This window comes from Nerophis ophidion, linkage group LG01 (genome assembly GCF_033978795.1).
Source record: "Nerophis ophidion isolate RoL-2023_Sa linkage group LG01, RoL_Noph_v1.0, whole genome shotgun sequence".
Taxonomy (NCBI): Eukaryota; Metazoa; Chordata; class Actinopteri; order Syngnathiformes; family Syngnathidae; genus Nerophis; species Nerophis ophidion.
Window position 1 is genome coordinate 12,224,874 of NC_084611.1, and position 22,683 is coordinate 12,247,556.

A 22,683-nucleotide genomic window follows, 5' to 3' on the forward strand; every position below is an offset into this window, starting at 1 on the left:
CGGAATGCTGGAGCCTATCCCAGCTATTTTCAGGCGGAAAGCAGGGTACACCCTGGACAAGTCGGCAACTCATCATAGGGTCAACACAGATAGACAACATTGACACGAGGGACTAAATAGTGATGCCAAACCGCTTATTCCCATGTGTGTGTCTTTGGAACCGGGAAGAAGCCGGAGAGAACCCACGCAGTCACGGGGGAATATGCAAACTCCATAAAGAAAGACCACTGCGCCACCGTACTGCCCATTCATACATTTAATTAAGTCAAATACAAATAAGGTAACAAGAGACGTATCCAACCCTTCTTTTGTAGATTAAATCTGTACAACATTTGTCTGACAGAGCAGACATCCTGTATCTTCATTTGCTGCTGCTGTTCTCACCAGCACACTTGTATCTCATGAAAAAACATTCAAAAAGTTTGGTTCTTTTATGAATTTAATTTGGGTCTACTGAAAATGTGTCCATTGGCAGGCCCAGAGCATAATCCTACCACCACCATGCTTGACGGTAGGTGTGATGTTCCTGGGATCTAAGGCCTCGCCTTTTCTCCTCCGAACATATTGCTGGGTATTGTGGCCAGAAAGCTAAGTCTTTGTTTCATCTGACCACAGAACTTTCTTCCAGAAGGTCTTATCTTTTGTCCATATGATGTCGGATGAAACAAAAATTGAGCTTTTTGGCCACAATGCCCAGCAATATGTTTGGAGGACGAAAGGAGAGACCACCATTCCTACCATCAAGCATGGTGGTGGTGCTCTGGGCCTGTTTTGCTGCCAATGTAACTGGTGCTTTACAAAGAGTAAATGGGACACTGAAAAGGGAAGATTACCTCCAAATACTGCAGGATAACCTAAAATCATCAGCCTGGAGTTTGGGTCTTGGGTGCAGTTGGGTGTTCCAACAGGACAATGACCCTCAAACACACGTCTAAAGTGGTAAAGGAATGGCTAAATCAGGCTAGAATTAAGGTTTTAGAACGGCCTTCCCAAAGTCCTGACTTGGGGACAATGCTGAAGAAATAAGTCCATGTCAGAAAACCAACACATTTAGCTGAACTGCACCAATTTTGTCAAGAGGAGTGGTCAAGAATTCAATCAGAAGCTTGTGGATGGCTACCAAAAAGCGCCTTATTGCAGAGAAACTTGCCAAGGGACGTGTGACCAAATATTACCATTGCTGTATGTATACTTTTGACCCAGCAGATTTACTCACATTTTCAGTCGACCCATAATATATTCATAAAAGAACCAAACTTCATGAATGCACCGATCACTCTATCACAAAAAAAAATAATTAAAGAAATTATTGCAAACTGAAGACAGTCATGATATTGAGTTATTTACAAGTGTATGTAAACTTTTGACCGGATTATATATTAGAATTTTTCACCACACACACTGCAACTCAACACTCTCCCTCCGATGTGTGTTCTCATGTCTCATCAAATTTCCTTTCTGAGTGAATCTCTTATCACAAACTGAACACACGAATGGTTTTTCTCCGGTGTGCATTCTCATGTGTAATTTCAAACTTTGCTTTGTGGGGAATCTTTTACTGCAAACTGAGCACAGTAATGTTTTTTCACCAGTGTGCAGTCTCATGTGTAATTTCAAAAGTTGCTTTCGTGCGAAGCGTTTGCTGCAAACTGAGCACATGAATGGTTTTTCTCCGGTGTGCGTTCTCATGTGTGTTTTCAGATGACATGGGTATTTAAACGTTTTTTCGCAGTAACAGCATTTCAAGTGTTTGTTGTCAGTGTGAGGTGTCACGTCAGCTTTAAAGTCTTCATCATCAGTGTCATCATCGTCTTCATCATCAGTGTCAGGAGAGTGTGATGTTAACTCCTCACTATCTGATAGTGGAGCGAAGAGCTTGTCTGCTTGTGATCCTCCACAGTGGTCTCCATCAGCTTCTGTTGTCATGTGTGGAGTTGGAAGCTCCACTTCTTCCTTCTCCACACCTTCACCCTCACCATTTTCCCTCTTCACAATGACAACAGTCAATGGCATCTTGGTGACATCAACCTCCTCCAGTCCTCCAAGATACTTTCTGTCTTGACTCATGCTGTGTGCCTCCTCTTGAGGGGTTTTGTGGCTCATCCTCTTAATTTTCAAGGTAAATGGGCAGTGACTTTTTCTGTTTGACATAGGGGAATCTGGCACCTCATCTTCCTCCTCTTTAATGTGAGGGTGCTGTGACTCCTCCCCTTCCTCCTTAATATGCTGGGGCAGTGGCTCCTCATCTTCTTCTTCAATGTGAATGAGCTGTGGCTCCTTAATGACCTCTTTAAGTTGTGGGTACTCCTCATCCCTCTTAGTTTGTGTTGGCTGTGCCACTTCCTGCTCCATCCTGGAAGACCACTCCTGCTGCTCAGGAAGATTTTCTTCAAAGCCGTCTGCCGGAGACAAGAAAACAAACAAAACGCTTTAGAAAAGTTCAGCTTTAGTCAATGAAATAAAACCTTGTCTAGGTATAACAGAAGTAGGGTTGGGTATCGAGTATCGATTGGAACCGGGACTAACTTTCCGATTCTCCCGGAATCGTTCAAAAGTTTAAATTTCGATTCCTAGTTTCGATACCCAATTCGCCGACCGGAAAAAAAGAATAAGTCCGCCGACCCGGAAGAAGAAGCCGATGAACACCAAAGAAGAAGCGCCTACCGCCGGAAGTGTTAGCATAGCCGAGCCTGTGTAGCCGAGTGAGTCAGTCAAGCATGGATAGCGGGCGTCAACGGTCGAAAGTGTGGGTTTATTTTACTAAAAAAAAAAAAAAAAATATCGGCGAAATGTTACACGTGCGACAGGACTGTTTCGTGCTTAAAGGGGAACATTATCACCAGACCGATGTAAGCGTCAATATATACCTTGATGGTGCAGAAAAAAAAACATAAATTTTTTCAACCGATTTCCAAACTCTAAATGGGTGAATTTTGGCCAATTAAACGCCTTTCTGTTTATCGCGCTGGAGGCGATGACGTCAGAATGTGACGTCGCCGAGGTAACACATCCGCCATTTTCATTTTCAACACATTACAAAACACCGGGTCTCTGCTCTGTTATTTTACCGTTTTTTGGACTATTTTTTGGAACCTTGGAGACATCATGCCTCGACGGTGTGTTGTCGGAGGGTGTAACAACACTAACAGGGAGGGATTCAAGTTGCACCACTGGCCCGAAGATGCCAAAGTGTCTGCCGCCAGACCCCCATTGAATGTACCAAAGTGTCTCCACATTTTACCGGCGATGCTAAGGCAGACATGGCACAGAGCTGTATGGATAACCTGTAGATGCATGTGCAACGATAAAGTCAACAAAATCACAAAGGTGAGTTTTGTTTATGTTGACTTATGTGGTAATCAGACATATTTGGTCGCGGCGTGAATGCCAGCTAATCGATGCTAACATGCTACACTAATTGACGCTAACATGCTACTTACTGGCGGTGCTAAAGCAGACATGGCACAGAGATGTATGGATAACCTGTAGATGCATTTGCAACTATATTACGTTTCCTTCCACACACATTTAATGCGAAAAAACACTTACCAATCGACGGATTTAAGTTGCTCCAGTGTCACAAGATGCGAAAGTCCTGATCGTTTGGTCCGCACATTATACTGGCGATGCTAACGCAGCTATTCGCCCATGCTATGGCTATGAATAGCGTCAATAGCTATTCGCTCAATAGCTTCAGTTTCTTCTTCAATACTTTCATACTCCAACCATCCGTTTCAATACATGCGTAATTTGTTGAATCGCTTAAGCCGCTGAAATCCGAGTCTGAATCCGAGCTAATGTCACTATATCTTGCTGTGGTATTCGCCATTGTTTGTTTACATTGGCAGCCCTGTATGACGTCACAGGGAAATGAATAGTCGCATCGCAAATAGCTAAAATCAAGCACTTTAAAGCTTTTTTTTAGGGATATTCAGAGACCGGTAAAATTTGGAAAAATTTTTCAAAAAATACAACAAGCCACTGGGAACTGATTTTTATTGTTTTTAACCCTTTTGAAATTGTGATAATGTTCCCCTTTAAAAAATGGGGAAACCTTAAAAAGGAACAAGTGGGAGACATTTATGCTTTGTGTGGGTGGGTCTAGTTCAGGGGTCGGCAAACCAAACATGTTGAAAGAGCCATATTGTACCAAAAATACAACAAAACAAATCTGTCTGGAGCCGCAAAACGTTAAAAGCCTTATGTAAGTTTTATAATGACGGCAACACTTAATGTAAGCGTCTAAAAGGGTGAGAGAACTCCTGGAAATTACTGGCTTAAAACTGACAAAAGGTATGGATATGTGTGCCCAAATTAAAGGAAATGGCATGTTGTCTTCTTCTAATGGATTTATTACAATCTTTGCAAGCTGGATAACATTTGCTGTGGTCTGGAACAACATGGCACACAAACAGAAATGCAGTCAATATCACATCCAGATAATGTGTCATCAGAAATGAATTAAATACACAGATTAAATTAAATTAACTCAAATCTACCTACAAACGAGGCATAATGTCGCAATATGTACACACAACCAGCCTAAATAGCATGTCAGCATGGATTACTATCACTCCGGGCAAGTCAATAACATCAACAAAGCTCACCGTTGTGCAATCACGCACAGCATAAAACGTTTGGTGGACAAAATTAGACGAAGAAGGAGTGGCATAAAATATGTCTTTCCGTGGCAGCGTCGTAGAAAGTTGCACATGCAAACAAAAGTTCAAGGACCGCCAAAAGGAGTAGGACATAATGGCGCAGGCCAAATACTCTCATCAGTGAAGCATAAACACAAACATATTAAAACAATGGGCTTTGCTGACAATAAGGAAGGTTTGTGTTATGTTAGTCCTACTACACAAACATTATTAAAACAACAAATATATTTTACCCCCATCTTTTCCCATTTTTGAAAAAGCTCCAGGGAGCCACGAGGGCGATGCTAAAGAGCCGCAAGTTGCTGACCACCGGTCTCGTTGATTTTGCTTTGGTTTGGTGAGCTGTATTATTTTTGACCCGTGGTGGCAGTAGGGCTGGGCATTATAAACATAAAAATATATTTTTAGGCCAAATGGCGATACACAATATATACAAATTTTAATTTTCCTGAAGGAACTCTCCTAAAGGAATCAATAAAGTACTATCTACCTATCTATCTTAAACACAACCGGCAAAGTGCTTAAGGTTGCTTAAGTGTTTTATGGCGATATAGCCGGTGTTGGGAGTACTCAGTTTTTGTTTTAAGTAGTAACGTAACGTGTTGCTTATTCTTATAGAGTAGTTAGTTAGCCGTGTCTATGTCAAAATAGTTTTTTTGTTTTGTTTTATTCATTAACATTAGGTTTATAGCCTCATGCTTGTGCGCGGGGATAGATGGAACTTCTACTCGCTCACCGGTGAAGGCCGCTTGGTTGTTCAGTTTGAAACTACTGTGAGAATGGAATATTTTTAAGTGTTTTTTTTAATCTATAGTCATGTTTAAAGCAGATAATGGTGTCTTCTCATGACCTTTTTGCTTTTATCTTATAACTTAGAGTCTTTGTTTTGTTTTAAGGGTTCCTGTTTGTCGGCTCACAGAACTGTTTTGGCCAGCTCCTTATCTGTTTTGAAGAAGCAGCATTGCAAGAGGGGCTCTTTTCGCTCTACATAAGCTGACTCTTTTTGTTTGGATTTAGACCTCGCTTGCTGATGCTATGGTTGCATTGTAAGGGCTGGTCTCCTGAAGCTTCAGTAAAACTTGGTATTGTGCCATTCTGTCTCTGGGGTCCTTTTTACTCAACATATATGTCATTCAAAAGAATTTGGGATTGACCAGTGTGTTTTATTCCGAGAGGAAGACTACTATTCAGTCCACACGGGCTATGGCTATCAAGCTGAGCTGAAAATTTGAAACACAGAGCGATCAGCGGAGATGAGCTATTGCTAGCTGTCTTTAACAGAACTGAACAAAGTAAACAAAAGAGAACCCTTGTGTGGTGTTCGGGTCTGTGGGACCCGTTTTACATTTTTATTAAAAGACAAATTATACAATTAATTAATTTTTCTAAATGAGACTCACTGACTTTGGCTAATTTTCTGTAAAGAAGATATATCCGAATACAGATTTAATGACCACAAACCATACACCTCCCTTACACATTTCTATTACATATAAGATGTCCGGGTCTACTGGACCGGGGCTAATAGAAGTGTGGAGATTGATGTTCTGTGTACCTCACGCACCCAATACACCCACACAGCAGGCCTAGACAGGAGGAGGACAGAGTGCTGGTACACAGAACATCAGAGGGTCAAATGTGGAAGAAAATGCGAGCAGATAGTGTTGACAAACAATGTTGCAACCTGGTGCGGAAACTGCAGGGGGCAGAAACACAAAAGAAGAATCCCCGTGGGATGCAGAAACAGGCAGAGAATTTTTCCGTGCAACGTTCATATTGTTGTTACTCAGCCAGCGTTTATGGGTATGATGGACCTGTTGCATTTTGTGGCTTTTAATGCCTCACAATCAAACACTTTTATGTTAAAATGCTGAACAGATGTTTACGTTATCCCAATAAACATTTTAAACAATAAACTGTTTGTTGGGATAAGGTGGCTGAGTAACAACAATATGAACATTACACAAGGGTTAACGATAAAGTCGCTACAAGGAGACATATAAATTCCCAAGCAAACTGGTGCATGTGTAAATAAAGCTGTAGTCACTCATCAATCGCCAAATGCAGGCGCTTACCAAAGTATTACATCACTTGGCAGTCGAGAAGTCGGCACCGGAACCTCCATGTTCTTTTGAAAAGTGTGTTGTGCATCAGACAAGCCTACGTAAACACGCGAGGGGCGGGGCTGAGCCAAAGGGAATGCCCTGTCCTGCACCCATCAGGCGCAGAGAATGGCAAACAGCCGTAGCAAAAGCACACCAAAAGATACCGGTATAGTGGTATTGTATCAAATACATTTCTGTTTCTAAAATCTACCGATTTTAACTGTAATGCTGGTACACCGCCCAGCCCTAGGTGGCAGCATGAAGAGGCTCTATATTAGAGCCGAAATGACAGCGTTGGGTGCTTGGACGATGGGAGGTCACACAGTTTGGGCGCTTAGAACAGTGGTTCTCAACCTTTTTTCAGTGATGTACCCCCTGTGAATGTTTTTTTAATTCAAGTACCCCCTAATCAGAGCAAAGCAATTTTGGTTGAAAAAAAGAGTGTAGGAGCCTAAATACTGTTTAAGTTAATTTACATTTTATGGAAGGTGCTTTATGTTTATTCAGCCAAAAGGGGACTATTTACTTTATTTGCATGATAAGAAAGTTTATATATTGAATGCTTGGAGTAATTATATAAAGCTCACTTTAATTGTAATTATTACATTTGTCAAAATGATTTGATGACGTAACTGTTTTAATTGCATATATGGCGGAAGGATCTGTGTGGTAAGGGTTTTTTTTTGGATGCAAGGTGTTATGGGTAATGGCAGTCAGGTGCGGTGGAATCGAGCCACACAGTTTTTTCTCATTCATACTTTTTCTAACTCGTACTGCAACAAACTCTCTTTGTCATTCATTTGTTCCCACATTGTGACTGTTTCATGTTTTGAATTATTAAGATCAAAAGTAAACCATACAAACGAAGAAGAACATCTGGAGTTTTGTTTTGTTGTTGCCGCAGAGAGCGAAGTGAATGTGAAAGTAGAGGAGAGTCAAGCTAAGGCTACTTAAAGAAGTAAAATACAGCACTATGCGTTTGTTACGTCTCGCCTCGATTACTGTAACGTATTATTTTCGGTTCTCCCCATGTCTAGCATTAAAAGATTACAGTTGGTACAAAATGCGGCTGCTAGACTTTTGACAAGAACAAGAAAGTTTGATCACATTACGCCTGTACTGGCTCACCTGCACTGGCTTCCTGTGCACTTAAGATGTGACTTTAAGGTTTTACTACTTACGTATAAAATACTACACGGTCTAGCTCCATCCTATCTTGCCGATTGTATTGCACCATATGTCCCGGCAAGAAATCTGCGTTCAAAGGACTCCGGCTTATTAGTGATTCCCAAAGCCCAAAAAAAGTCTGCGGGCTATAGAGCTTTTTCATTTCGGGCTCCAGTACTCTGGAATGCCCTCCCGGTAACAGTTTGAGATGCCACCTCAGTAGAAGCATTTAAGTCTCACCTTAAAACTCATTTGTATACTCTAGCCTTTAAATAGACTCCCTTTTTAGACCAGTTGATCTGCCGTTTCTTTTCTTTTTCTTCTATGTCCCACTCTCCCTTGTGGAAGGGGTCCGGTCCGATCCGGTGGCCATGTACTGCTTGCCTGTGTATCGGCTGGGGACATCTCTGCGCTGCTGATCCGCCTCCGCTTGGGATGGTTTCCTGCTGGCTCCGCTGTGAACGGGACTCTCGCTGCTGTGTTGGATCCGCTTTGGACTGGACTCTCGCAACTGTGTTGGATCCATTATGGATTGAACTTTCACAGTATCACGTTAGACCCGCTCGACATCCATTGCTTTCCTCCTCTCCAAGGTTCTCATAGTCATTATTGTCACCGATGTCCCACTGGGTGTGAGTTTTCCTTGCCCTTATGTGGGCCTACCGAGGATGTCGTAGTGGTTTGTGCAGCCCTTTGAGACACTAGTGATTTAGGGCTATATAAGTAAACATTGATTGATTGATTTATTAAATTGTATAGCAGGGCAAAATATTGCTCATTTGTAGTGGTCTTTCTTGAACTATTTGGAAAAAAAGATATAAAAATAACTAAAAACTTGTTGAAAAATAAACAAGTGAATCAATTATAAATAAAGATTTCTACACATAGAAGTAATCATCAACTTAAAGTGCCCTCTGGATTCATCAACTTCATTCTAAACATTTCTTCACAAAAAAATAAATCTTTAACATCAATATTTATGGAACATGTCCACAAAAATGAATATTGCATTGTTGAATTTCTTGTCACAGTTTATGAAATACATTCATATTTTGTAGAATAATTATTAAATAAATATATTTATAAAGGATTTTTTGAATTGTTGCTATTTTAAGAATATTTTTGAAAAATCTCACGTACCCCTTGGCATACCTTCAAGTACCCCCAGGGGTACGCGTACCCCCATTTGAGAACCACCGGCTTAGAACGCTCAGAACACTCCATTACTGCACGCTGCTGTTGCATGCTCTCATCATAAATGACACTTCCATAGTGCAAAAACGAAAAAAAGATTTAAAGTGAGAGAAGTTCTGGATAATATTTTTGGTGAAAATGGGGGAGAGGACACAGAGCAACATAGTGATACGGATGAACAGGTTTCTGAGGAGGAAGACAATCTGGAGTATCTTCCAGAAGACACGGACACATCTGATGAGTCTGATAAGGAGGTCACCGGGGGTGAAGCTACTCCCGCTGAAAGATTCAAGTCCAAAAATGGTAAGCTCTGTTGGAGCTCAGTACCTCATGATTTAAATGGCAGGGTAGCTGCTGCAAATGTCATCAAAATCAATCAATCAATCAATCAATGTTTACTTATTTAGCCCTAAATCACTAGTGTCTCAAAGGGCTGCACAAACCACCACAACATCCTCGGTAGGCCCACATAAGGGCAAGGAAAACTCACACCCAGTGGGACATCGGTGACAATAATGACCCAGTGGGACGTCGGTGACAATGATGACTATGAGAACCTTAGAGAGGAGGAAAGCAATGGATGTTGAACGGGTCTAACATGATACTGTGAAAGTTCAATCCACAATGGATCCAACATAGTCGCGAGAGTCCAGTCCAAAGCGGATCCAACACAGCAGCGAGAGTCCCGTTCACAGCGGAGCCAGCAGGAAACCATCCCAAGCGGAGGCGGATCAGCAGCGCAGAGATGTCCCCAGCCGATACACAGGCAAGCAGTACATGGCCACCGGATCGGACCGGACCCCCTCCACAAGGGAGAGTGGGACATAGAAGAAAAAGAAAAGAAACAGCAGATCAACTGGTCTAAAAAGGGAGTCTATTTAAAGGCTAGAGAATACAAATGAGTTTTAAGGTGAGACTTAAATGCTTCTACTGAGGTGGCATCTCGAACTGTTACCGGGAGGGCATTCCAGAGTACTGGAGCCCGAACGGAAAACGCTCTATAGCCCGCAGACTTTTTTTGGGCTTTGGGAATCACTAATAAGCCGGAGTCCTTTGAACGCAGATTTCTTGCCGGGACATATGGTACAATACAATCGGCAAGATAGGATGGAGCTAGACCGTGTAGTATTTTATACGTAAGTAGTAAAACCTTAAAGTCACATCTTAAGTGCACAGGAAGCCAGTGCAGGTGAGCCAGTACAGGCGTAATGTGATCAAACTTTCTTGTTCTTGTCAAAAGTCTAGCAGCCGCATTTTGTACCAACTGTAATATGACCCCTGGAATCTCAAAGTTTGCTGTGACGAGAGTTACTTGTTAGAATAATTATATCTAAATTATCCCAAAAACTTTGTGTTGAAAAATCAGCTCCCAGCGAGAAGACCAAAAGCTATCTTTGAACCTACCAAGAGTAAGGCTCGCACTGTGTAGGGGGGAAGCAAGATGAAGGTGTTCCTGTTTCTTTCATGTATTATAATCGATCAGAAAGATATTGTCTGATCCAAGGACTATAAAAGCAAAGACGAAGCAGGACCAGAATCCCCTCCAGGCGACTTCCTTTTCCACTGTTTTGTTTTGAAGAAACTAGAGCTCAGAAATTATTATGTAGAAAGCTGGAACGCAAATGGCGCACGACTAAACTTGAGGTGCACCATCAAGCATGGAGTGATGGTTTAATAACTTATAAACGCATGCTTACCTTAGCTAAAGCTAAATATTACTCAAATCTCATCCACCGTAATAAAAACGATCCTAAATTTTTGTTTAGTACGGTAGCATCGCTAACCCAACAAGGGACTCCTTCCAGTAGCTCAACCCACTCAGCTGATGACTTTATGCAATTCTTTAGTAAGAAAATTGAAGTCATTAGAAAGGAGATTAAAGACAATGCGTCCCAGCTACAACGGGGTTCTATTAACACTGACACGATGGTATATACGGCGGATACTGCCCTCCAAAATACTTTCTCTCGTTTTGAGGAAATAACATTAGAGGAATTGTTACAACGTGTAAATGGAATAAAACAGACAACATGTTTACTTGACCCTCTTCCTGGGAAACTGATCAAGGAGCTCTTTGTATTATTAGGTCCATCAGTGCTAAATATTATAAACTTATCACTCTCCTCGGGAACTGTTCCCCTAGCATTCAAAAAAGCGGTTATTCATCCTCTTCTTAAAAGACCTAACCTCGATCCTGACCTCATGGTAAATTACCGACCGGTGTCTCACCTTCCCTTTATTTCAAAAATCCTTGAAAAAATTGTTGCGGAGCAGTTAAATGAACACTTAGCGTCTAACAATCTATGTGAAACCTTTCAATCCGGTTTCAGGGCAAATCACTCCACGGAGATAGCCCTCGCAAAAATGACTAATGATCTATTGCTAACGATGGATTCTGATGCGTCATCTATGTTGCTGCTCCTCGATCTTAGCGCTGCTTTCGATACCGTCGATCATAATATTTTATTAGAACGTATCAAAACACGAATTGGTATGTCAGACTTAGCCCTGTCTTGGTTTAACTCTTATCTTACTGATAGGATGCAGTGTGTCTCCCATAACAATGTGACCTCGGACTACGTTAAGGTAACGTGTGGAGTTCCCCAGGGTTCGGTCCTTGGCCCTGCACTCTTCAGCATCTAAATGCTGCCGCTAGGTGACATCATACGCAAATACGGTATTAGCTTTCACTGTTATGCTGATGACACCCAACTCTACATGCCCCTAAAGCTGACCAACACGCCGGATTGTAGTCAGCTGGAGGCGTGTCTTAATGAAATTAAACAACGGATGTCCGCTAACTTTTTGCAACTCAACGCCAAAAAAACGGAAATGCTGATTATCGGTCCTGCTAGACACCGAACTCTATTTAATAATACAACTCTAACATTTGACAACCAAACAATTAAACAAGGCGACACGGTAAAGAATCTGGGTGTTATCTTCGACCCAACTCTCTCCTTTGAGGCACACATTAAAAGCGTTACTAAAACGGCCTTCTTTCATCTCCGTAATATCGCTAAAATTCGCTCCATTCTGTCCACTAAAGACGCTGAGATCATTATCCATGCGTTTGTTACGTCTCGCCTCGACTACTGTAACGTATTATTTTCGGGTCTCCCCATGTCTAGCATTAAAAGATTACAGTTGGTACAAAATGCGGCTGCTAGACTTTTGACAAGAACAAGAAAGTTTGATCACATTACGCCTGTACTGGCTCACCTGCACTGGCTTCCTGTGCACTTAAGATGTGACTTTAAGGTTTTACTACTTACGTATAAAATACTACACGGTCTAGCTCCATCCTATCTTGCCGATTGTATTGTACCGTATGTCCCGGCAAGAAATCTGCGTTCAAAGGACTCCGGCTTATTAGTGATTCCCAAAGCCCAAAAAAAGTCTGCGGGCTATAGAGCATTTTCCATTCGGGCTCCAGTACTCTGGAATGCCCTCCCGGTAACAGTTCGCGATGCCACCTCAGTAGAAGCATTTAAGTCTCACCTTAAAACTCATTTGTATACTCTAGCCTTTAAATAGACTCCCTTTTTAGACCAGTTGATCTGCTGTTTCTTTTCTTTTCTTCTATGTCCCACTCTCCCTTGTGGAGGGGGTCCGGTCCGATCCGGTGGCCATGTACTGCTCGCCTGTGTATCGGCTGGGGACATCTCTGCGCTGCTGGTCCGCCTACGCTTGGGATGGTTTCCTGCTGGCTCCGCTGTGAACGGGACTCTCGCTGCTGTGTCTTGGATCCTCTTTGGACTGGACTCTCGCGACTGTGTTGTATCCATTGTGGATTGAACTTTCACAGTATCATGTTAGATCCGCTCGACATCCATTGCTTTCCTCCTCTCTAAGGTTCTCATAGTCATCATTGTCACCGACGTCCCACTGGGTCATTATTGTCACCGATGTCCCACTGGGTGTGAGTTTTCCTACCGAGGATGTCGTGGTGGTTTGTGCAGCCCTTTGAGACACTAGTGATTTAGGGCTATATAAGTAAACATTGATTGATTGATTGATTGACTGTTTTACGAACGTCTCTTTGAACTCTTTTACGAACCTCTTCTTTCAACTGTTTTACGACCTTTTCTGTGAACTGTATACGACCCTCGTCCCGTAGAAACAGCTGTTGACATGTGGTCAACTTTTATGCAGATGACTGCCAAATTTATATGCCGATTTCAAAAAGCCACGGCCCCTTGAAACCCCTTCTTAACTGTCTATGCGACGTCAAGGCTTGGTTAGCCCAGAATTTTTAAATAATGAATGAGGGAAAAACGGAAATTTTAGTTTTTGGTCCGGCCCTCACTGACTTGGGACCATTGCAAAATTATGTGCGTCCCAAAGTCACCAGCCTTGGCGTCACTATAGACAGTGATTTTAAACTAGACAAACAAGTCAATGGCGTTTTAAAATCGTGTTTTTACCACCTTCGTCTTTTAGTAAAGGTTAAACCGTTTTTATCTTTTAACCTTTTTGAACAAGTCGTGCATGCTTTTATTTCAAGTCGCCTGGACTACTGCAATGCACTTTATGCTGGCATTAGCCAAAAAGGTCTCTCCTGGTTGCAGTTAGTCCAGAACGCGGCAGCACGACTTTTAACAGGGGCCAGGAAACGCCAGCATATAACCCCGATTCTTCAGAGTTTGCACCGGCTCCCTGTTCATTTTAGAATATATTTTAAAACATTGCTGTTTGTTTTTAAATCTTTATCAATCAATCAATCAATGTTTACTTATATAGCCCTAAATCACTAGTGTCTCAAAGGGCTGCACAAACCACTATGGTAGGCCCACATAAGGGCAAGGAAAACTCACACCCAGTGGGACGTCGGTGACAATGAAGACTATGAGAACCTTGGAGAGGAGGAAAGCAATGGTTGTCGAGCGGGTCTCACATGATACTGTGAAAGTTCAATCCATAATGGATCCAACACAGTCGCAAGAGTCCAGTCCAAAGCGGATCCAACACAGCAGCGAGAGTCCCGTTCAAAGCGGAGCCAGCAGGAAAACATCCCAAGCGGAGGCGGATCAGCAGCGCAGAGATGTCCCCAGCCGATACACAGGCAATCAGTGGCCACCGGATCGGATCGGACCGGACCCCCTCCACAAGGGAGAGTGGGACAAAGGAGAAAAAGAAAAGAAACGGCAGATCAACTGGTCGAAAAAGGGAGTCTATTTAAAGGCTAGAGTATACAAATGAGTTTTAAGGTGAGACTTAAATGCTTCTACTGAGGTGGCATCTCAAACTTTTACAGGGAGGGCATTCCAGAGTACTGGAGCCCGAAATGAAAACGCTCTATAGCCCGCAGACTTTTTTGGGGCTTTGGGAACCACTAATAAGCCGGAGTCCTTTGAACGCAGATTTCTTGCCGGGACATATGGTACAATACAATCGGCAAGATAGGATGGAGCTAGACCGTGTAGTATTTTATACATAAGTAGTAAAACCTTAAAGTCACATCTTAAGTGCACAGGAAGCCAGTGCAGGTGAGCCAGTACAGGCGTAATGTGATCAAACTTTCTTGTTCTTGTCAAAAGTCTAGCAGCCGCATTTTGTACCAACTGTAATCTTTTAATGCTAGACATGGGGAGACCCGAAAATAATACGTTACAGTAATCGAGACGAGACGTAACAAACGCATGGATAATGATCTCAGCGTCTTTAGTGGACAAAATGGAGCGAATTTTTGCGATATTACGGAGATGAAAGAAGGCCGTTTTAGTAACGCTTTTAATGTGTGACTCAAAGGAGAGAGTTGGGTCGAAGATAATACCCAGATTCTTTACCGTGTCGCCTTGTTTAATTGTTTGGTTGTCAAATGTTAGATTTGTATCATTAAATAGAGGTCGGTGTCTAGCAGGACCGATAATCAGCATTTCCGTTTTTTTGGCGTTGAGTTGCAAAAAGTTAGCGGACATCCATTGTTTAATTTCATTAAGACACGCCTCCAGCTGACTACAATCCGGCGTGTTGGTCAGCTTTAGGGGCATGTAGAGTTGGGTGTCATCAGCATAACAGTGAAAGCTAATACTTTACATGGACTGGCACCTCAATATATCTCGGACCTCATCCAAATTTACATTCCTGCGTGCGCTCTGAGGTCCGAGAGACAGCTCCAGCTCGTGGTGCCCAAGACCAGACTTAAGACCAGGGGAGACAGGGCCTTCTCTGTGGTCGGCCCTAAGCTCTGGAACACTCTGCCGCTCCATGTTCAAACTGCTTCCACAGTGGAGTGTTTTAAGTCTCGTTTTAAGACCCACTTTTATTCTTTGGCTTTTAACAGTACGTGAGTTGTGTGGTCCTCTGTCCTCTGTGGTCCTCTGTGTTTTTTATACACTTTGATTTTTATTTTATTGTTTTAATTGATTTTACCCTTTAAAATAGTTTTTAATCATATTTGTTTTTATTTTTATTTATTTTTTGTTTTATTCAGTCATTGGTGGAGCATAATATTGTTTTTAACATGGCTGTGCAGCACTTTGGAAACGTTATTGTTGTTTAAATGTGCTATATAAAACTAGTGGATTGGATTGGATTGGTCAGAGAAAGTCCAAATAAAGGGGGAGAAATACAATCTTTCGCCAGAGCGTGGGTGACACTGTAAAAGGTTACAGGTCGACACGTTTCTCCTCAATTGAGCCAAATTGAATTCTGTCTCTGTTAAATTCTTTGCTTCTTGTCTTGTTTAATAGATGTCATCAGTGTTTGAACCTGACACACTGACATCAAGACATGTTTTAAGCTATTTATGCCATTGCCACTAAAAGAGTCGTCAATGCTATGACAAACCTTGAAGGAAAAACAAGTCCAAGGCGACATGGATGAGGAATACTTGGATGCTTATATTGGTGTTTTTCTTATTGCTGGAGTGTACAGATCCTCCAATGAGGCCACTGATAGTCTCTGGGACGCATTGACAGGCAGAAATATTTTCCGGGCAACAACGTCACTTCAGACCGTTCATGTGATATCAAGAGTCCTCAGATTTGGATACCAGAGCAAGATCTGACAAGCTTGTCCCCATCAGGGATGTCTGGGACAGATGGGTGCAGCTCCTTCCTTTGATGTTCAACCCAGTGGATGAACGTCTTGTCCCTTTCCGAGGAAAATGCCCCTTCCGACAATACATACCCAGTAAGCCAGGGAAGTATGGCATAAAAATCTGGGCAGCCTGTGATGCAAAAACCAGCTATGCCTGGAATCTACAGATTTACACAGGCAACGCTGCGAGTGGCATCCCTGAGAAAAACCAAGGAAAACGCCTGGTCCTTGATAAGACTACTGGACTGCAGGGTCACAATATCCCTTGTGACCATTTCTGAACTTGGACAAGAACTTCTCAGGAGGTAGCTTACCATGGTGGAGACAGTGAAGAAAACGACACCTGAGCTGCTTGCTGAAGTCTTGCAGGTGAAGGACCGGGCTCCGCTTTCCACAAAGTTTACTTTTACAGACACCACCACTGTTGTCTCATATTGTCCAAAAAAACAAAAAAAAGGTGCTACTTGTGTCTACTCTTCACAAAGATGCAGCTGTGTCATCAGGAAGTGACAAAAATCCCACAAATATCCCCGACTATAACAAAAACAAAGGACGAGTGGACAACCAGGACAAGGTGACTGCCACTTACACTTGCCAGCGAATGCCCAGGAGATGGCCCAAGGCTGTGTTTTACAACATCCTCGATGTGTCTGCATATTAGAGATGCGCGGATAGGCAATTATATCATCCGCATCCGCATCACCAAAGTCGTCATCCACCCGCCGTCCACCCGAACCAATATTTTATCAGGACCGTAGCCGCCCGCCAACCGCCCGCTGAATTACATCAGAGGCTGTCCGCCTTTACCACTAACAGAGCTATTTAAACCTGTTTCACAGAGTAATGATGACAATGGGAGCCGCTAACGTTCCCGCGACTATCCAATTGCGTTGATCCTGACTACAAGACTATGGGCGTGCTGTGAAGCCATTGCCTTAGACACCTTCAACAACATGTACGAAACGATTGTTGGTCCGGCAACATGTTGTGTGCGGTTTCCGCAATTACACGTTCAAGATTGAAAGGCATACTGGGTGATAGAGAGTACACTGATGGTTGTGATATAAACAACTTTAACACTTAATAATATGCGCCACGCTGTGAAGCCACACCCAACAAGATTGACAAACACATTTCGGGAGAACATCCTGACAGTAACACAACATAAACGCAACACAACAGATACCCATAATCCTTTGTATCCGTGATACCCCAGAATATATTTTACACCCCCGCACCCCCAACCCCGCCCACCTTACCGACGCACGGGGGGGCGGGGGGTGTATAAAATAGTCAGGAAGTGTCATGAATACAAAGGATTATGGGTAGGGATGCACCGATTAATCGGTAACCGAATATATTCGGCCGAATATGGCAAAAAAAGCCACATTCGGCCTTCGGTGGAATGAGTTAAGAACAAGGCCGAATAGTGGCGTGTGACGCAATTTTTTGACACGGTGACGCAATCAACCAACGTGCAATGACCCGGTGACGTTGGGATAGGTTGTGTACCTATATAAGTGCATGAGGTAACAAGCACAAACTTATTGAGATTTAGTGGGGCCTCTGTTTACATTATTAGCCTGTTGTGTAGGCTACCTGTATAAGTGTAAGAGGTTATAAGCACACACTTAATTGAGATTTACTTGAGCCTTCTGTTTACATTATTAGCATATCTACTGTGGCTAAGCAGACTTTGGCCAAAAGGACAATAATTCATTTGTTGTGGGTTTATCCACTTTAATGCACTTTATTTTTTTTTGGGATGCATGTTTTGTTTGAAGCCCTAATATAAATGAAAAACTTTGTGCTTTTTTTGAAAAGCAAAGGCTACTGGAATATTAAAAAAATGTCAATATTCAATAAAAAATTACTTTATTTGAAAAACATGTCTAAATATTTATTCTAGGCTATTTATGCAATATAAAAAATGTGAAAAACTGCATTCATTATTCGGTGTTCGGCCTTCGGCCAAGCGTTTAAGTTTTATTCGGCTTCGGCCACAAATTTTCATTTCGGTGCATCCCTAATTATGGGTATTTGTTGTGTTGCGTTTATGTTGTGTTACTGTGAGGATGTTCTCCCGAAATGTGTTTGTCGTTCTTAATTGGTGTGGCTTCACAGCGTGGCGCATATTACTAAGAGTGTTAAAATTGTTTATATCACAACCATTAGTGTACTCTGTGTCACCCAGTATGCCTTGCAGTCGTGTGCGTGTTGCCGCGGAAGCCACACACAACATGATGCTGGACTGACAAGCAGATCGTACATGTTGTAGTAGGTGACAAAGCCAATGGCTTCATGGGACGCCATAATACTTATTATAGGGTGACTACCGGCAGTCATTCAGGAGAATAATAGCGTCTCTTAATGTCTTCTTCGTTTTATGACACGGGTCTTAAATGGCACTTTGAATGGCAAAGGATACCGATCACAGAAGCATGCATATCAATTATTTCCAGATGGTTCAACCGCCACCCGCCCGAATCTAAATTAAAATCTATTTTTTCGTCATGTCAACCGCCCGACCCGCGGTTTATCCGCGGACTGCGTGGATGAGACCGCAAACCGCGCATCTCTACTGCATATAATGCATTTGTGTTGTGGACCCACATCCACCAAAGGGTGAAACTCAACCAAAAAAAACAAGCAGAGAATGTTTCTTAAGGAGCTGGGAAATTCCCTTGTCAAGCCAAACATTGAGCAAAGGGTACGGGTGCCCCAAAACTCAGACGCTACAGCCTTGGTCAGACAGCTGCAGAGCTCGTTTAGCACTTTGTCCACTTCATCAGCAACACAAAGAGCATCCGCGCCAGCTCTGCCTCAACACCAACCAGAACAGCCACAACCCCACTCAGGACACCAGATTCTAAAAGAAAGAGGTGTCAGGTCTGCCCAGGCAGTAAGGACAGAAAGACAAACGTATTGTGCTTCAACTGCAAGAAATATCTCTGCAAAGAACCCTCTAAACGTGTCACTTTTTGCCACACATGCATCTAAACACACATGCAAGTTCTTGCACACAGAAACTTTTACTCCGATTTCGTTTTGGAACTTGTAATATATTTCTATTAGTTTGATTTGCTTGATTGGTTGTTGTTTGACCTTGCAAATATATATTGTATGTAATAACTTGTTCTGCTTTTAATTTTGTGTTTGTATTAAAGTTCTGTTGCTGAAAAAAAGACTTTTCAACCTTTTTCTTGAAGTAAATATATATGGGTCGAAATTGACCCGTCACACCATAGATCAGGGGTCACCAACCTTTTTGAAAGGAAGAGCTACTTCTTGGGTACTGATTAATGCGAAGGGCTACCAGTTTGATACACACTTAAAGGGGAACATTATCACAATTTGAAAAGGGTTAAAAACAATAAAAATCAGTTCCCAGTGGCTTGTTTTATTTTTCAAAGTTTTTTTCAAAATTTTCCACCTCCCGGAATATCCCTAAAAAAAGCTTTAAAGTGCTTGATTTTCGCTATTTGCGATGCGACTGTCCATTTCCCTGTGACGTCATACAGTGCTGCCAATACAAACAACATGGCGGTTACCACAGCAAGATATAGCGACATTAGCTCAGATTCAGACTTGGATTTCAGCGGTTTAAGCGATTCAACAGATTACGCATGTATTGAAACTGATGGTCGGAGTATGGAGGCAGATAGCGAAAACGAAATTGAAGAAAAAACTAAAGCTATTGAGCGAATACCTATTGACGCTATTCAGCCATAGTATGGGTGTACCTAATGAAGTGGACCATAGCATGGCTGCCTTATTAGCATCGCCGGTAAAATGTGCAAACCAAACGATCAGGACTTTCGCATCTTGTGACACTGGAGCAACTTAAATATGTCGATTGGTAAGTGTTTGTTTCGCATTAAATGTGGGTATCTAGCTTCAAATGTACATACAGCCAGCGTAAATAGCATGTTAGCATCGATTAGCTGGCTGTCGTGCTGCGACCAAATATATCTGATTAGCACATAAGTCAACAACATCAACAAAACTCACCGTTGTGATTTCGTTGACTTAATCGTTGCAAATGCATCTGCAGGTTATCCATATATCTCTGTGCCATGTCTGTCTTAGCATCGCCGGTAAAATGTGCAGACACTCTGGCACATTCAATGGGGGTTTGGCAGCAGACACTTTCGCATCTTCGGGCCAGTGGTGCAACTTGAATCCCTCCCTGTTAGTGTTGTTACACCCTCCGACAACACACCGACGAGGCATGATATCTCCAAAGCTCCAAAAAATAGTCGAAAAAACGGAAAATAACAGAGCTGAGTCCCGGTGTTTGTAATGTGTTGAAAATGAAAATGGCGGGTGTATTACCTTGGTGACGTCACGTTCTGACGTCATTGCTACGAGACCGATAAACAGAAAGGCGTTTAATTCGCCAAAATTCACCCATTTAGAGTTCGGAAATCGGTTAAAAAAATACATGGGTTTTTTTCTGCAACATCAAGGTATATATTGACGCTTGCATAGGTTTGGTGATAATGTTCCCCTTTAAATAAAATGCCAGAAATAGCCAATTTGCTCAATTTACCTTTAACTCTGTTATTATTAATATTTAATTATATTTATCTTTGTGAAAACACTGATCATCTTAATGATTTCTCACAATAAATATATATTTTTGATGACATGTTTTAAATAGGTTAAAATCCAATCTGCAGTGTGTTAGAATATATAACAAATTAGACCTAGCTATATTTCTAACAAAGACAAATCATTATTTCTTCCAGATTTTCCAGAACAAAAGTTTTAAAAGAAATTCAAAAGACTTTGAAATAAGATTTAAAATTTGATTTTACAGATTTTCTAGCTTTACCAGAATAAGTTTTTGGAATTTTGATCATAATAAGTTTTAAGAAATATTTCACAAAAATTCTTTGTCAAAAAAACAGAAGCTAAAATGAAGAATTAAATAAAAATTGATTTATTATTCTTTACAATAAAAAAAAAAAAAATTACTTGAACATTGATTTAAATTGTCAGGAAAGAAGAGGAAGGAATTTAAAAGGTAAAAAGGTATATGTGTTTAAAAATCCTAAAATAATTTTTAAGGTTGTATTTTTTCTCTAAATTTGTCTTTCTGAAAGTTACAAGAAGCAAAGTAAAAAAAAAAAAATAAATTCAGTTAAACAAGTGAAGACCAAGTCTTTAAAATATTTTCTTGGATTTTCAAATTCTATTTGAGTTTTGCCTCTCAGAATTAAAAGTGTCGAGCAAAGCGAGACCAGCTTGCCAGTCCATCCATATATCCATTTTCTACCGCTTGTTCCCTTTGGGGTCGCTGGTGCCTATCTCAGTTACAATCGGACGGAAGGCGGCGTACACCCTGGACAAGTCGCCACCTCATCGCAGGGCCAACACAGATAGACAGACAACATTCACACTCACATTCACACACTAGGGCCAATTTAGTGTTGCCAATCAACCTAACCCCAGGTGCATGTCTTTAGAGGTGGGAGGAAGCCGGAGCTAGTACATAAATAAAATTTAAAAAATAGAGGCAGCTCACTGGTAAGTGCTGCTATTTGAGCTATTTTTAGAACAGGCCAGCGGGCGACTCATCTGGTCCTTACAGGCTACCTGGTGCCCGCGGGAACCGCGTTGGTAACCCCTGCCATAGATGTTACTTTAGTTAAAATTATTAAAATGAATAAATAAATATAACACATTTATTTAATAGATGTGTTCTACTACCCCTCAGTAATAGCCAGGTAACACAACAACCTTAGATTTATTTATACGATTCTCTTGGGGTTCATTTTACCATTTTTTTAAATTGAAATCGAGGCGTATACTGACAAAAAAAAAGGCCCAATGGCCCACACCAAAAATATTAAAACCAATATTTTCATGGATAAGAAAGGCTAACAAGGTAATCAATTGATTAGAAAAAAATGGGATGATTGATAATTGTTTTTAGTGTATTTTACAGCTGCTTTAAGGGTCAAAACCAACCCTTTAACTTAAGAGATGGTAACATAAATCTAACCGAGGCTTCACAGAATTTACCACGCGAGGACTTCCCTGCTTAGGCTGCTGCCCCCGCCACCAGACCTCGGATAAGCGGAAGATGATGGATGGATGGACTGCTGTCAACACATATCTGCTTACAAATATAAAGTTAGTAAACAGTTGAGGGTAAAAAGTAAGCAAACCTGTTCTCGGCAACTTTTTAAAAACAGCGTCCAGTAGTTGACGTTGTCGCTCCTTCTCCTCTTTGGTTCGGGAAAGTTCCTCTTCATACTCTGTTATCGTTCTTTCCAACACTACAAATATTTCTTCCACAGCCTCATTTAGTCGCTGATTCACCAACAATCTCAACATTTGTACTTTACACATTTTCTCCGCTTAGCGATGTGTTGATTAACTTCCGCGGCTAGCACGCTAAGCTAACTAGCGAGCTAAGCTAGCCTGAAAAGCTTCCGTTCACTGAGGCGACTTTATCCTGACACGAAAAATGAACAAAAGTGTAGTTAGTCGTGCGACAAACA

At 41.7% G+C, this 22,683-nt stretch overlaps 1 protein-coding gene across 2 annotated transcripts in view; it reads right to left on the reverse strand.

Moving 5' to 3' along the window:
• Positions 1 to 238: 238 nt before the first annotated feature.
• Positions 239 to 22,683, reverse strand: part of LOC133550084 (zinc finger protein 771-like) — a 51,241-nt gene continuing 28,796 nt past the window's right edge. The window contains exons 1-2 of one of the 2 annotated variants that reach the window (XM_061896169.1): positions 22,348 to 22,683; positions 239 to 2,399 (exon numbers count right to left, since the gene is read on the reverse strand). The exon at positions 22,348 to 22,683 is cut by the window's right edge and continues 130 nt beyond it. In XM_061896169.1, coding sequence (XP_061752153.1) covers positions 1,390 to 2,399; positions 22,348 to 22,531 — 1,194 coding nt within the window. In that variant the 5' untranslated portion in view covers positions 22,532 to 22,683 and the 3' untranslated portion in view covers positions 239 to 1,389. The remainder of the gene's footprint in view (positions 2,400 to 22,347) is intronic. The other variant, XM_061896161.1, reaches the window with a different exon arrangement.